The sequence below is a fragment of the Dendrobates tinctorius genome, unplaced genomic scaffold (genome assembly GCF_039654945.1).
Source record: "Dendrobates tinctorius isolate UK_male_01 unplaced genomic scaffold, ASM3965494v1 ptg000384l, whole genome shotgun sequence".
In the NCBI taxonomy this organism is placed as follows: domain Eukaryota; kingdom Metazoa; phylum Chordata; class Amphibia; order Anura; family Dendrobatidae; genus Dendrobates; species Dendrobates tinctorius.
In genome coordinates, this window is record NW_027362050.1 from 3,401,305 (window position 1) to 3,417,909 (window position 16,605).

Consider the following 16,605-nt stretch of genomic DNA (forward strand, 5'->3'; position numbering starts at 1 on the left):
GACGGAATCATTAAAATGTTGAAATACAATTGGAGAGTATGTACAATATTTAACCTGAATGTGACCCCACCGATGGGAAATACAATTGGATTATTTGTCTACAATTAAGAAATAAGATCCAGATGCCATTTGTTTTATTCCATGTCAGGTTATTGCATTTAGAGTGTTCGTAGATTTTGAAACACCATATACATTAGTTCATTAATTTATATACTGTATAGGCATATATACAGTCATATGTTAAAGTTTGGGCACCCCTATTAATGTTAACCTTTTTTCTTTATAACAATTTTGGTTTTTGCAACAGCTATTTCAGTTTCATATATCTAATAACTGATGGACTCAGTTATATTTCTGGATTCAAATGAGGTTTATTGTACTAACAGAAAATGTGCAATCTGCATTTTAACAAAATTTGACCGGTGCAAAAGTATGGGCACCTCAACATAAAAGTGACATTAATATTTCGTAGAGCCTCCTTTTGCAAAAATAACAGCCTCTAGTCGCTTCCTGTAGCTATTAATGAGTTCCTGGATCCTGGATGAAGGTATTTGTGACCATTCCTGTTTACAAAACAATTCCAGTTCAGTTAAGTTTGATGGTCGCCGAGCATGGACAGCCCGCTTCAAATCATCCCACAGATGTTCAATGATATTCAGGTCTGGGGACTGGGATGACCATTCCAGAACATTGTAATTGTTCCTCTGCATGAATGCCTGAGTAGATTTGGAGCGGTGTTTTGGATCATTGTCTTGCTGAAATATCCATCCCCTGCGTAACTTCAACTTCGTCTCTGATTCTTGCATATTATTGTCAAGAATCTGCTGATACTGAGTTGAATCCATGCGACCCTCAACTTTAACAAGATTCCCGGTGCCAGCATTGGCCACACAGCCCCAAAGCATGATGGAACCTCCACCAAATTTTACTGTGGGTAGCAAGTGTTCTTCTTGGAATTAGGTGTTTTTTAGCCTCCATGCATAACGCCTTTTTGTATGACCAAACAACTCAATCTTTGTTTCATCAGTCCACAGGACCGTCTTCCAAAATGTAACTGGCTTGTCCAAATGTGCTTTTGCATACCTCAGGCGACTCTGTTTGTGGCGTGCTTGCAGAAACGGCTTCTTTCACATCACTCTTCCATACAGCTTCTCCTTGTGCAAAGTGCGCTGTATTGTTGACCGATGCACAGCGACACCATCTGCAGCAAGATGATGCTGCAGGTCTTTGGAGGTGGTCTGTGGATTGTCCTTGACTGTTCTCACCATTCTTCTTCTCTGCCTTTCTGATATTTTTCTTGGCCTGCCACTTCTGGGCTTAACAAGAACTGTACCTGTGTTCTTCCATTTCCTTACTATGTTCCTCACAGCGGAAACTGACAGGTTAAATCTCTGAGACAACTTTTTGTATCCTTCCCCTGAAAAGCTATGGTGAGTAATCTTTGTTTTCAGATAATTTGAGAGTTGTTTTGAGGAGCCCATGATGCCACTCTTCATAGGAGAATCAAATAGGAGAACTACTTGCAAGTGGCCACCTTAAATACCTTTTCTCATGATTTGATACACCTGGCTATAAAGTTCGAAGCTCAATGAGGTTACAAAACCAATTTAGTGCTTCAGGAAGTCAGTAAAAAGTAGTTAGGAGTGTTCAAATCAAGAAAATGAAAAGGGTGCCCATACTTTTGCACGGTCAAATTCTGTTTAAATGCAGATTGCACATTTTCTGTTAGTACAATAAACCTCATTTGAATCCAGAAATATAACTGAGTCCATCAGTTATTAGATATATGAAACTGAAATAGCTGTTGCAAAAACCAAAATTGTTATAAAGAAAAAAGGTTAACATTAATAGGGGTGCCCAAACTTTAACATATGACTGTATTATATGTTGATGTCAACGGTAGCTTCCATTGTGGCAGTAAGAATTGGTATTAATAACAGTATTCATAGTTATAGATCACAAGTAACAATTACATTATGCTTTGGACAGAAATAAAGGGTTGTTCTCAACATCACAAAGGGTTAAAATTGCTTGTAAAAATTATCTACTTGTTATTAAAAAATTCTTTTGAAAACGAAAGGATTTTTTTAAATTTCATGGATTACTGTTCATTGTCTAGGTTACCTGCCACCTCTGCAGTCTAGCAGTAGTGGCCGAGCATTTGCAGTGCATACAAGCTCTTTTAATAGAGCTTTTAAGCACTGATTCAGATTGCTAGAGTGCAGAATTCAGTCAGCTTCTCCAATGCTTCAGTGTTCCTTGCCCTTCTCCGATGCTTCAGTGTCCCTACCCTTCTCCGATGTTCCAGTGTCCCTGCCCTTCTCTGATACTTCAGTGTCCCTGTCCTTCTCCAATGCTTCAGTGTCTCTGTGCTTCTCTGATGCTCCAGTGTCCCTGCACTTCTCTGATGCTTTTATGTCCCTGCTCTTCTCCAATGCATCACTGTCCTTGAGCTTCTCCAATGCTTCAGTGTCCCTGCCCTTCTCTGATGCCTCACTGTCCCTGCCCTTCTCTGATGCCTCACTGTCCCTGCCCTTCTCTGATGCCTCACTGTCCCTGCCCTTCTCTGATGCCTCACTCTCCCTGCCCTTCTCCGATGCGTCACTCTCCCTGCCCTCCTCTGATGCGTCACTCTCCCTGCCCTCCTCTGATGCGTCACTCTCCCTGCCCTCCTCTGATGCGTCACTCTCCCTGCCCTCCTCTGATGCGTCACTCTCCCTGCCCTCCTCTGATGCGTCACTCTCTCTACCCTTCTCTGATGCGCCACTCTCCCTGCCCTTCTCTGATGCGTCACTCTCCCTGCCCTTCTCTGATGCGTCACTCTCCCTGCCCTTCTCTGATGCGTCACTCTCCCTGTCCTCCTCTGATGCGTCACTCTCCCTGCCCTTCTCTGATGCTCCAGTGTCCCTGCCCTTCTCTGATGTGTCACTGTCCCTGCCCTTCTCTGATGCTCCAGTGTCCCTGCCCTTCTCCGATGCTCCAGTGTCCCTGCCCTTCTCCGATGCTCCAGTGTCCCTGCCCTTCTCCGATGCTTTAGTGTCCCTGCCCTTCTCCGATGCTGCAGAAGCAAAGCTGCCTTTTGCTTGCAGCATCAGAGAGAGAGCACAGTTTGGGCCAGGGGAGCAACCAAGTTGCTAGTCCAAACTGTCACTCATCGTCAGCGCAGTGCCACCTGACAAGCAGTAAGCAGGGAGGTAGGGGAACAGTTCACTCCTGTAGCTAAAGGGTGAGAAAACTCCTTTAATCCATTTGTTATTGGCAAGCTCTAAAAAAGCCATCTTAAAGGTACTAATGATGTTTAATAAAGACCAGTGGCTGGTATTCACTTGTAATGATTAATCATAGGAGAGCAAGATTGCAGATTTATCAGGTGAAAGCTGAAATAGGAATGTTGGCAAAGACCAAAGGAGAATATATATCAAGGCTGACGTTTCATATGCCAGTCTTGAACTTATAGCCCTTTGGAGTAAGTTGTGCCAAATTTATTAAAGGGTTATCGCCAAGAAAGTAAGCTATTGACTTCTCTTTAACCCCTTTCCTACATTGGACGTACTATTCCGTCCTTGTGACCTGGGACCTAAGTCCCATGGACTGAATAGTACGTCATGCCCTTTAATGCTACATCGCGACTTAAGTCGCGGTGATCGCATTAAAATGCCGACGCCATCTTACCTCTGGATAGATGGCCTCTTCATCCCGGGCAGTCTCCACCCTGGCCCGCCCCTCTGTGAGCTGTGATTGGCTGTTCAATTCAGAACAGCCAATCACAGAGCTTCTCTTTGTTTCAGCCAATCAGATTGGCTGAAACAACAGGATCCTAGGCTAGGATCGAGTACCGATGCACTCGATCCTAGGACCGATGCCTGGCAATGCCAGGCTTTGGAGAAAAGCCCCCAGATTGGCGCGATCGCCGATCTAATCGATCGCGCCAATCGCAGCGCACAGCGGCGCAATATCGCCGCTGTGCCCTGCCGGTACCGGTCCGGATTGGTGCTGTAATAGCACCGATCCTAGGCCGGAGCCTAGGACAGGCTCAGCAGGGCCTGCAGGAAGTGGTTGGCGCGATCGATTAGATCGGCGATCGCGCCAGCCACAGGGCACAGCTGTGGTCAAGCTGTGACCGCTGTGTGCCCTGCTGATGACCTGGCCATGACCTGCCTAGGAATCGGAGCTGGGAGCTCCGATCCTAGGCAGTTACCATGGTCACCAGGCAGAGCAGGGATTGGTGGGATCGATGTAATCATTCGATCCCACCAATGACAGGTCACAGCAGCGATGTGACCGCTCTGTGACCTGCCCCTGACCTGTCTGACTTGTCTGCAGGGGTCCTCACTCTAGCTGAGGATTCCTGCAGAGGTCGGACGTAGCAAGAGCTCCTGTGCTGGGTATTGTGGTGCCACAGCTTGTAGCATCACAATCCCTGCAGAAGAAAGAAGAAAAAAAACTACAACTGTAAGTGTTAATTGATCCCTGATCCCCTGCCCAATCTATCTTCACCCCCCCAATCTATCTTCATCACCCCATCCCCCTCTACCCCCCCTTTTGCGCCGCCTCCGTGCGCAGCCGCCGAGCGTTGATCGGTGACGCAGTTCACCGATCAACACTCGTGCTCGCTTTTTTTTCCTTAGCCCCCTTTGCACCACCTCCGCACACACATCCCGTTTTTAATTTTTTTCAACCCCTTTGTGCCACCTAACTACAACCCTAACTGATCCCTGCCCAATCTCTCTTCATCCACCCCATTCCCCCTTCCCCCTATTTTTACCCCCCTTTGCGCCGTTTCCGTGTGCACATTTAGCAGCCGCCGAATTTTGATAAGTGACGTAATTCACTTATCAAAGTTCGTGCCGGCTGTTTTCCATTTTTCTTTTTCAGCCCCCCCCTTTGAGCCACCCCTGTGCACACATCCAGCAGCCACTACATTTTGATAAGTGACGCCATTCACTTATCATATCTAGGACCTGCTGTTTTAGACTTTTTTTCACAGGTATTTTTCTCCCCATTTCCTTTTAGCTTCTTCTTACAGGATAGTGTGCACCAATCACTAGCCCCCCCACCACATACACAGATATAAATAAAGTACACCCAAGCATCATATTTACACAAAAAGATGTCCCGCCCATCACGTTCCTCCCAACAGCGCTATTCAATGGAGGAGGCATATGCTTTACTTGCCTCCGACACTGATAGTGAGGATGACGATCCGACTTTTCTTTATTTTTCGGATTCATCCTCTTCCTCTTCCCCCTCCTCATCTTCCTCCTCGGGTCCTGCGGAACCGCCACTCAGATGCTCCAGGACAGAAGATGAGGCAGCGCCCACCATGCCCGCAGCTGATTCAGCAGACCCTGTGTGGACCTCACCCCCCTAAAATTACGAGCCACCGATTCCTAATTTTGTGGCAGAATCAGGAATCAAATTTGACACCACCGGCCTCACAGAAATTGACTTTTTCAAAGTCTTTTTCTCTGAGGATTTTGTTAACCTCATGGTGGAGCAAACTAATTTGTACGCTCGGCAATTTTTGGAGCAAAACCCGCGTTCATCTATACTAACTGGTTTCCTGTGGACGCAGTTGAAATGACGCAGTTTTGGGGCCTGGTCCTCCACATGGGTATCCTGAAGAAGCCTGAAATTCGGCAATATTGGAGTGTTGATATTTTATACAACACTCCAGTGTTCCGAATAGTCATGGTCCGGACGCGTTTTCAGGCCATCCACAAGTTTCTGCATTATAACGATAATGCACAGTGTCCCGCACGAGATGACCCCAACTTTGACCGTCTCTTCAGAGTTTGGCCGGTCATTGAAAAAAGTTTGCTGAAGTGTACGTGCCCCAAAGGAATATCTGCGTGGATGAGTCCTTGGTCCATTTCAAGGGAAGGCTCGGATTCCGTCAATACCTGCCCAGTAAGAGGGCCAGGTACGGACTCAAACTCTATAAGCTGTGTGAGAGTACCTCAGGGTACACCCACAGGTTTAGAGTGTACAAAGGAAAGGACACAAGGATTAAACCCTCTGAGTGTCCTCCTGACCTGGGAGTGAGTGGGAAAATTGTGTGGGATTTGGTGCACCCACTGCTGGATAAAGGTTATCACCTCTACACTGATAACTTTTATACCAGTGTCCCACTCTACAAATCCCTCTCTGCGCGAGGTATCGCAGCTTGAGGTACTGTCCGCAAAAATCAGAGAGGCCTCCCGAAGACGCTACTTGGGCAGATGCTCCGAAAAGGTGAGAGCAGAGCCCAATGTAGTGACCACCTGCTGGTGGTCAAGTACAAGGACAAGAGGGATGTCTTTCTCTTGACCACCATACATGGTGATGGCAGTGCCCTCAGCACTGTACGGGGTACCACTGCACAGGTCAGCAAACCTGAATGTGTGCTGGGCTACAATAAAAACATGGGGGGCGTTGATCGCTCCGATCAACTCCTCCAACCGTACAATGCTTGAGAAAGACCAAGGTGTGGTACAAAAAGCTGGTCGTGCACATTGTCCAATTGGCAATGCTCAACGCATTCCTGCTGTTACAATGTGCACACCACACCGATACGTCGTACCTTGAGTTCCAGGAGGTAGTGGTTAAGGCCCTGATGTTTGGCACTCTGGAAGGAGCGGGTCCCAGAACTTCCGGAACTGAAGGTGCTCGTATTGTACCAGGTCTGCATTTCCCGGGGGAGGTCCCGCAAACTGTAAAAAGAGGTAAATCGCAAAAAAGGTGCCGAGTGTGTTACAAAAACGGAATACGCAAGGACACCATTTATCCATGTGACGCCTGCCCCGAAAAACCTGGCCTGTGTATGAAGGATTGCTTCAAATTGTACCACACCTCAATGCATTACTAAATTACTTTACCGGAAACATTAGATTAGTTGGGGCACATCTAGATAAGTTCCTTGGGGGTCTAGTTTCCAAAACAATGTCACTTGTGGGTTTTTTTTTTACTGTTTAGGCACATCAAGGGCTCTGCAAATGGAAAATGACGCCCGCAGACCATTCCATCTAAGTCTGCATTCCAAAACGTCACTCCCTTCTGATCCCCGACGTGTGCCTAAACAGTTTTTTTCCCACATATGGGGACCAGTGTACTCAGGACAAATTGGACAACAACGTTTGGGGCCCAATTTCTTCTGTTACCCTTGGGAAAATTAAAAATTGGGGACTAAACAATCATTTTTGTGGGCACAAAATAGGATTTTTTATTTTCACGCCAGGGCAGTATAAACTTTAGTGAAACACTTGGGGGTTTAAAGTTCTCACCACATATCTAGATAAGTTCCTTAGGGGGTCTAGTTTCCAAAATGGGGTCACTTGTGGGGGTTTCTACTGTTTATCCACATCAGGGGCTCTGCAAACGGAACATGACGCCCGCAGACCATTCCATCAAAGTCTGCATTCCAAAGCGTCACTTCTTCCCTTCTGAGCCCCCTACATGTGCCCAAACAATAGTTTTCTCCCACATATGGGGTACCAGCGTACTCAGAACAAATTGGACAACAACTTTTGGGGTCCAATTTCTCCTGTTACCCTTGGGAAAATTAAAAATTGGGGACTAAACGATCATTTTTGTGGGCACAAAATAGGATTTTTTATTTTCACGCCTGGACGTTATAAACTCCTGTGAACCCTAGGGGGTTCAAGCTGCTCACCACACATATAGATAAGTTCCTTAGGGGGTCTAGTTTCCAAAATGGGGTCACTTGTGGGGGGTTTCCACTGTTTGGGCACATTGGGGGCTCGTCAAATGCAACCTGGTGTCCAATCTCAATTCCAGTCAATTTTAGGTTGAAAAAGTCAAATGGCGCTGCTTCCCTTCCGAGCCCTGCCGTGCGCCCAAACAGAGGTCCCCCCCCCACATATAGGGTATCAGCGTACTCAGGACAAATTGGACAACAACTTTTGGGGTCCAATTTCTCCTGCTACCCTTGGGAAAATTAAAAAATTGTTGCTAACATATCATTTTTGTGACTAAAAAGTTAAATTTTAATTTTTTCCTTCCATGTTGCTTCTGCTCCTGTGAAGCGCCTGAATGGTTAATAATCTTCTTGAATGTTATTTTGAGTAGCTTGAGGGGTGCAGTTTTTAGAATGGTGTCACTTTTGGGTATTTTCTGCCATATAGACCCCTCAAAGTGCCTTCAAATGTGATGTGGTCCCTAAAAAAATGGTGTTGTAAAAATGAGAAATCGCTGGTCAACTTTTAACCCTTATAACTTCCTAACAAAAAAAATTTTGTTTCCAAAATTATGCTGATGTAAAGTAGACATGTGGGAAATGTTATTTATTAACTATTTTGTATTACGTAGCTCTCTGGTTTAAGGGCATAAAAATTCAAAGTTTGAAAATCGCAAAATTTTCTAAATTTTCGCCATATTTCCATTATTTTCATAAATAAACGCACGTTATAGCGAAGAAATTTTATCACTAAAATGAAGTACAATATGTCACGAGAAAACAATGTCAGAATCGCCTAGATCCGTTGAAGCATTCCAGAGTTATTACCTCATAAAGGGACAGTGGTCAGAATTGTAAAAATTGGCCCGGGAGTTAACATGCAAAGCACCCTTGGTAGTGAAGGGGTTAAAAGGGTTGTCCAGTTAAGTCAGTTTAATGCACTTTTGCTTATATAGCGTCATCTTATTCTGCAGCACTGCACAGACATTATCATCACTGTCCCCGATGAGGCTCACAATCTAAACTCCCTATCTGTATATCTTTGGAGTGTAGGAGGAAACCGAAGAACCCGGAGGAAACCCACGCAAACACGGGGAGAACATAGACTTTACCACTAATTGACTATCCTTAAGATAGGTCAATGCCTGATCAGTGGTGAGTAACCAACACCTCTGCCAATCAACTGTTTCTGCTGGAACGGCTCAGTTTCAGAGCTGCACAGCTCCGATTGAATAGGGTACTGCACAACCTCCACCTATTAATTCAAATAGCCAGTGATTGTGCAGTACCTGTTCCCGGTCACTATATAGTAGACAGTACTGAGCAGCTCCGTAACTGAGCAATTCCTGCCACCACCGACACCAGGAGCAGCTGATTGGCGGAGGTGCCTGGTTTCGCACTCCCACCAATCACACATTGATGACCTATCCTAAGGATAAGACATCAATGTTAAAGTAATGGACAACTTGTTTAACCCAGTAGACTGCTATACGCGGGAGAATTACTTCTATGGCAGCTACAATGTATGTCTGGCGCATTTTATACTAAATCTGTATGCTCCCTTTTGCAAAAGTCTAGCTGATTTTTTTAAAAAGTGCTTCAAAATGTTCCTCAAATACTACTTGCATCACATTTTTGCCCTTTTTGATGGTGTGATGGGGATGATAAATGCCCCTTCAAGCGCACAACTGTCAAGAAAACATACAAATAGACAAAAATGGCATTTTTGCATTTTTTTTTACATAATACAGGGGATTGTTTTCAATTCTTTTCAATTTCTTCATGAGTTTTATAAAATATAGCAAAAGTAAAATTGTGAACCTAACCTAAGTCAGTTTTGACATTAGTCCCACCAAAGAGAGCCTCGTGTGTGTGTGTAACAAGGTAGCACGGGGTGGTAGTTGTGGGCGAGTCTTCTGCAACAGTCAGTCCACACCGCAGCCCCTTGCACATAAAATGACAGTTTTGGTCCCAGCCCCAAGTCACAGTGGGTTACCTCAGTTCTGCGGTTGTTCTCCATGATGGGACAGCATCCTCCGGATGAACCACACTTCACATTGTATAGGGCTCAACTTGCATTTTAACCGCTTCCCGACCGCCCACAGTAGATAAACGTTGGCGCTTGCTGGGCTTTGTGCAGCGCCGACGTTTATCTACTGTCTGCGGTTTTGTGCCCCCCGGGACCCCTACATACCTTATAACGCGGGTATCCCGGTGCACAATGCATGCTGGGACCCCCGACGTCATCGAGACCTGATTGGTTCAGGTCCTGATGACGTCAGCGTCACAGCAGCCAATGAGAGTGCTCGCTGGGAAAGCTGCTTGTTTCCCGGCGATCTGACTCATTGTAACGCGACTTCTCCTCTGATCTCACAGACAGACAGATGATCAGAGGTGAAGCAGCGTTACTGTGTGACTAGATCGCTGCCTGGCACAGCTGTGCCAGGCAGCGATCTTGTCACACAGTAACGCTGCTTCTCCTCTGATCATCTGTCAGTGTGAGATCAGAGAAGTGGCATTACTATGAGTCAGATCGCAGGGCAGCGATCTTGTCACAAAAAGAAAAAAAAAGTAAAGAAAAAAAAAAGCAGGCACGCGGGTTAGGGCTGAGATTAGGGATAGGAGTGTGTTGGGGTTAGGGTTGGAATTAGAATTGGGGGTTTCCATTGTTTAGGTAAATCAGGGGCTCTGTAAATGCAACATGAAGCCCGCAGACCATTCCATCAAAGTCTGCATTTCAGAACGTCACTACTTCCCTTCCGAGCCCAACCATGTGCCCAAACAGTAGTTTTCTCCCAGATATGGGGTACCAGTGTACTCAGGACAAATTGGACAACAACTCTTAGGGTCCAATTTCTCCTGTTACCCTTGTGAAAATAAAAATTGGGGGCTAAAAGATCATTTTATGGAAAAAAAATGATTTTTTATTTTCATGGCTGTACGTTATAAACTTCTGTGAAGCACTTGGGGGTTCAAAGTGTTCACGACACATCTAGATAAGTTCTTTCTTGTGGGGGGGTTTCCACTGTTTAGGCACATCAGGGGCTCTCCAAATGCGACATGGCATCCGATCTCAATTCCAGCCAATTCTGCATTGAAAAAGTCAAACGGCGCTCCTTCCGTTCTGAGCTCTGCCGTGTGCTCAAACAGTGGTTTAGCCCCACATACGGGGTATCGGCTCATTCGGGAGAAATTGCACAAAAAATTTTGTGCTTCATTTTCTCTTTTTACACTTGTGAAAATAAAAAAAAATGGTTCTGAAGTAAAATGTTTGTGAAAAAAAGTTAAATGTTTATTTTTTCCTTCCACATTCCATTCATTCATGTGAAGCACCTGAAGGGTTAATAAACTTCTTGAATGTGGTTTTGAGTACATTAAGAGGTGCAGTTTTTAGAATGGTGTCACTTTTGGGTATTTTCTGTCATATTGACCTCCCAAACTCACTTCAAATGTGAGGTGGTCCCTAAAAAAAATGGTGTAAATTTTGTTGTAAAAATGAGAAATCGCTGGTCAACTTTTAACCCTTATAACTTCCTTAAAAAAAATAAATTATGTTTCCAAAATTGTGCAGATGTAAAGTAGACATGTAGGAAATGTTATTTATTAACTATTTTGTGCGCTATCACTCTCTGATTTAAGTGCATAAAAATTAAAAGTTTGAAAATTGCAAAATTTTCTACATTTTCGCCAAATTTCGATTTTTTTTTTAACAAATAAGCGCAGATCATATCTAAGAAATTTTACCACCATCATGAAGTACAATATGTCACGAGAAAACTTTGTCAAAATCAGCTGGATCCGTTGAAGCGTTCTAAAGTTATGACCTCATAAATTGACACTGGTCAGAATTGAAAAAATTGGCCCGGTCACGAAGGCAAAAACAGGCTTGGGAGCGAAGGGGTTAATAATGAAGATGTAGAAAGAAACAAGAGACATAGAATTCCTGCTCTGTCCCTAGTCACAGTAACGGCTGCAGCAGCAGAGACCAAAACTCCCAGTAAGATCTCCGGAGCTAAAAGTCTCTGGTGAGACACACATTCAGTCCCGGTGCCCGACAGTCCTGGCAGCCAATATACTCCCCAGTCGGGGGGTTGCTTCCGTCCCAGAGGGGACACACATATTCCCTAGAAGGGGGTCCTTTCTGTCCACACATGTCCTGCCTCAGGCAGTACTGCCTGGGCTCTGAACAGGAAGCCTCAGCTTTCTCTTCCCTAGAGGCTGTTGGTTCAGCCCCCTAAATTAACCCCTTCTGTCCCTGCCTCTAGCATGTGCATAACATACACAGCACAACAGTCATATATGGCAGACACAGCACATTTGATAGTGTAAAACACAACGGGCTAAAAATATATTAACATACAGGTACACCTTTTGGGTACTGCATAAAGTGCACAGGATCAGCTCCTAGGAGAGAAGGGAAGCAATGAGGTTCTCCGCCACCTCCTTACATGTGATGAGAAGTGAAAACTGATGAAATAAAAAAAATGGGGTGACAATGAAGAGCAGCATGAAATACAAAAAAGGGTACATCATTATACAGAGCTATGGGTTATGATAAAATGCTGCTGCTGTTTGCATTATGAGTCGAGCTTGGAGAGAATAGTCTGGACACGAGGAAAAGAGTCCAGTGGGCGGTCCCTGCATGGAGAAGCCTAAGGGAAAAAACATAAAAAGCACAGACGCATCTCTAAGCCTTTCTTTACATATAACTCATGTATTTTAATTTTTTTTATGTTTTCCAGGAAACTTTTTTAGAACCATGTCCGACGAGAATGTCCTGCGTACGCTGATTGAATTTTTAACATATTTACACCTGAAAGGTAAGTACGGCCCTGTACAATGTTTTGTCTAACTCAAATTAATGAAAAAGCTTAAATGGTCCTATACACCACCTATCTAAGGATATGATCTGCCGAATGATCTACTGATGGATACATTATTTCTCAGGAGCCACACACAATTGTAATGGCATGATAAGAAGATTTAGGCTAGCGATAAGTGATGAGAGAGCGTGAACGGATAAGGTGTTATCTGAGCATGCTCGAGTGCTAAGAGTGTCTTCGGCATGCTCAAAAACTAGGTTTGAATTCCCGCAGCTACTTATCTCATGGCTATTTGATAGCCACAACACATGCAGGAATTACCTGTTTGCTATGCAATCCCTGCATGTGTTGCGGCTGTCGAACAGCCATGAGATATCCAGGCGCGTGGACTGGAACATAGCATTCGACCACGCCAAAAATACTCATTTAAGACACGAGCATGATCAGATAACACCTTATCCCAGCACGCGTGCTCATCACTACTAGTGATGCATTGTTTTGACCATTGTCGAGAGCATAAACTTAGGAAGTATACACCCAGCTGTGGCCACAGTCAGTATGATGCCGGGGAATTCATCCACCATAAAGAAGCATTCTCAAAGTATGTATATTGCATGGTATGTTTTTCGGAGTGGTCCTCTGTACAGGAAATTGCAGTCTGCTGTGTCTTCTTACACAGTGAAACAAATGGCATGTAGGCGGCTGCCGATACAAACCAAATTTTGGCTTCCGCCTGGTGAATGAACTTTGGGAACAGCTCCTGACATATTGTATATTTTAAGGGGGATGCATAGATGAGGTGTACACTTAACCTTAGTTCATCCAGTCCATCGGGGTACCAACAGTTATAGCTACACGAGAGGGAGTGTCAAGGCAATAAGTAATCACTTACAGAGCAATTATAGACAAGACAATAAAGCCACAAAACAGTCTAGACAAGACCATAAAGCCATACCTCCTATCTTTGAAAGATGGGGAAAAAGAGACAATTATTTTTTTATGCTGAGCTACACCACCCTCATGCTACAAAGTGTTCCATTCACCCAGTATGATGCCCCTCACACACGGCGTGATGCCCCTCACACACGGCGTGATGCCCCTCACACACGGCGTGATGCCCCTCACACACGGCGTGATGCCCCTCACACACGGCATGATGCCCCTCACACACGGCATGATGCCCCTCACACACGGCATGATGCCCCTCACACAGTATGATGCCCCTCACACAGTATGATTCCCCTCACACACAGCATGATGCCCCTCACACACAGCATGATGCCCCTCACACAGTATGATGCCCCACATACAGTATGATGCCAATCACACACAGCATGATGCCCCTCACATACAGTATGATGCCCCTCACACACAGTATGATGCCCCTCACACAAAATCCAAATTCACAATTGCCATTTCAATATGCCATTCGACATTCTAACGACATTCATACCTAACAGACCGGACATTCAGCGCCTCCCATTCGCACACCACCTCCTCACAGCGCCACCTATCAGTCGGAGTCCCGCAAGGTTCAGTCCTAGGGCCCCTGCTCTTCTCCATTTACACCTTCGGCCTCGGACAGCTCATAGAATCTCATGGCTTTCAGTATCACCTCTATGCTGATGACACACAGATCTACCTCTATGGACCAGATATCACCTCCCTACTAAACAGAATCCCTCAATGTCTGTCTGCTATTTCATCCTTCTTCTCCTCTAGATTTATAAAACTTAATATGGACAAAACAGAATTTATCATCTTTCCCCCATCTCACGTGACCCTCCCAACGGACCTATCCATTAAAGTAAACAGCTGACCACTCTCTCCAGTCCCACAAGCTCGCTGCCTCGGGGTTATCCTTGACACTGATCTCTCTTTCAAACCACATATCCAAGCCCTTCTACTTCCTGCCAACTTCAACTCAAAAATATTTCACGGATCCGTACATTCCTCAACCAAGAATCTGCAAAAACCCTAGTCCATGCCCTCATCATCTACCGCCTTGACTACTGCAACCTCCTGCTCTGTGGTGTCCCCTCTAACACTCTCGCACCCCTCCAATCTATTCTAAACTCTACTGCCCGACTAATCCACCTGTCCCCCCGCTATTCCCCAGCCTCTCGTCTCTGTCAATCCCTGCACTGGCTCCCCATTACCCAGACTCCAGTTCTAAACCCTAACCATGACTTACAAAGCCATCCACAACCTGAGCCCTCCATACATCTGTGACGTCTCCCAGTACTTACCTGCACGAAACCTCCGATCCTCACAAGATCTCCTTCTGTAGATCTCTTATCTCCTCTTCCCACAATCGCATACAAGATTTCTCCCGCACATCCCCCCTACTCTGGAACTCTCTACCACAACATATCAGACTCTCACCTACCATGGAAACCTTCAAAAAGAACCTAAAGACCGACCTCTTCCGACAAGCCTATAACCTGCAGTAACCACCGATCGACCAAACCGCTGCACGACCAGCTCTACCCTCACCTACTGTATCCTCACCCACCCCGTTGTAGATTGTGAGCCCTCGCGGGCAGGGTCCTCTCTCATCCTGTACCAGTCGTGACTTGTATTGTTTAAGATTACTGTACTTGTATTTATGTACACCGCTCCTCACATGAAAAGCGCCAAGGAATAAATGGCGCTATAATAATAAATAATAATTCTAGGGTCATCAGTAATGTGCAAACTTTAAAGATGTCTGATGCCTGATGACTAAATTATATGACCAATGATTAGTGATGAGAGAACGTGGTGGGATAAGGTGTTATCCGCGCATGCTCCGGTGTTATCTGAGCATCTTAGGAGCGCTCGAATAAAATGTTCGAGTCCCTGCAATTGCATGTTTTGCAGCTGTCTAACAGCCCTGAGACATGCAGCTGCGGGGACTGGAACATATACTGCTCAAAAAAATAAAGGGAACACTAAAATACCACATCCTATGTTATAGCGTTCTCGTTATTTTTTTGAGCAGTATATTATCTGAGCATGCTCAAGATACTCGGATAACACCCGACTCATTCATCACTAATAATAATGTATAAACCACTATGTCCAGTAATCTATATCACTTGATCTGACTTTTTTTCACTTTCTTTTAGAGTCTGGTGTACTTGATAATTTAACTTCTCCAATGTCCTCAGAAGAAACAAACCAGTCGTGAAAAAAATAAATCCTTTGTATTTGAGTGTATAATGATGAAATGACCAGTCCAATAAATGTTTTCACTCACTGTCCATAAAACTCCACTTATAAATATATTCCAATGATATTACAGTGTATTTTTGCTTACGTAAAATGAAGCTATACAATAAAAAATAGCAACTGCTGTTTGATGTTATTCACTGCCAGAGTCATCATTAATGACATGCTCTTCGTCTCCATCTTTCAGTTCACATTCATGGTCTCCGATTCACCAAAGTAATTTCACCAGAATTCTGGCATAAAAAAATTGCTTTGAAAATTCGGTAAATTTTTGTGCAAAACTTCTTCAACTTTTCACATTTTTATGCCAGTTTCTCCCTGCTCCAACAAATTGGGCGTAGCTGGGGCGGGACAGGGGCTCTGCAGGGGAGCGATGGCGGTGACATCACAGTTGGTCTAATTCTTGATTAGCTATGATGGTTTTTCTCAGGGACAACACTCGGACCGAAAATATATTTGCATAAACTTAGCTATAAAGTAAAATTGGTAGCAAGATACATATATTAATATATGGCTCCCAGGTAATGATCCACAAATTAATTATTACATATATTAGTATTAAAAATGTTATTAAAATGTATTAATCACAACCGATCTATCGAGTTTTGCAACACAAACTGTATACATTAATAAAGAGATCTTTTAGACCTGCTGAGGCAGGTGTATTGACTTTGAAAATATGCGTCAGAAGGGGTGTGTAGTGCTGATATCAAGATGAGCATTTTAAGACTCCATTACTCATTTTAATATGAAACTTGGAAACTCTCAAAAAGGATTGTACAGCTATTCTGCTATGGATTTTCAGAGTAAGCACATCAACATCATCAAGTCTAATGGATCTATTTGACAATGTATGCAGTTTGTATAGTGAATGATACCAGATCTACTTTAATG

The 16,605-nt window shown here is 44.4% G+C and overlaps 1 protein-coding gene across 3 annotated transcripts in view; it reads left to right on the forward strand.

Annotated features, from left to right (window-relative positions):
- Nucleotides 1-15,847, forward strand: part of GAL (galanin and GMAP prepropeptide) — a 70,838-nt gene extending 54,991 nt beyond the window's left edge. For all 3 annotated transcript variants that reach the window (XM_073563205.1, XM_073563207.1, XM_073563206.1), the window contains 2 exons: nucleotides 12,418-12,495; nucleotides 15,609-15,847. In XM_073563205.1, coding sequence (XP_073419306.1) covers nucleotides 12,418-12,495; nucleotides 15,609-15,670 — 140 coding nt within the window. In that variant the 3' untranslated portion in view covers nucleotides 15,671-15,847. The remainder of the gene's footprint in view (nucleotides 1-12,417; nucleotides 12,496-15,608) is intronic.
- The last annotated feature ends 758 nt before the right edge of the window (nucleotides 15,848-16,605 follow it).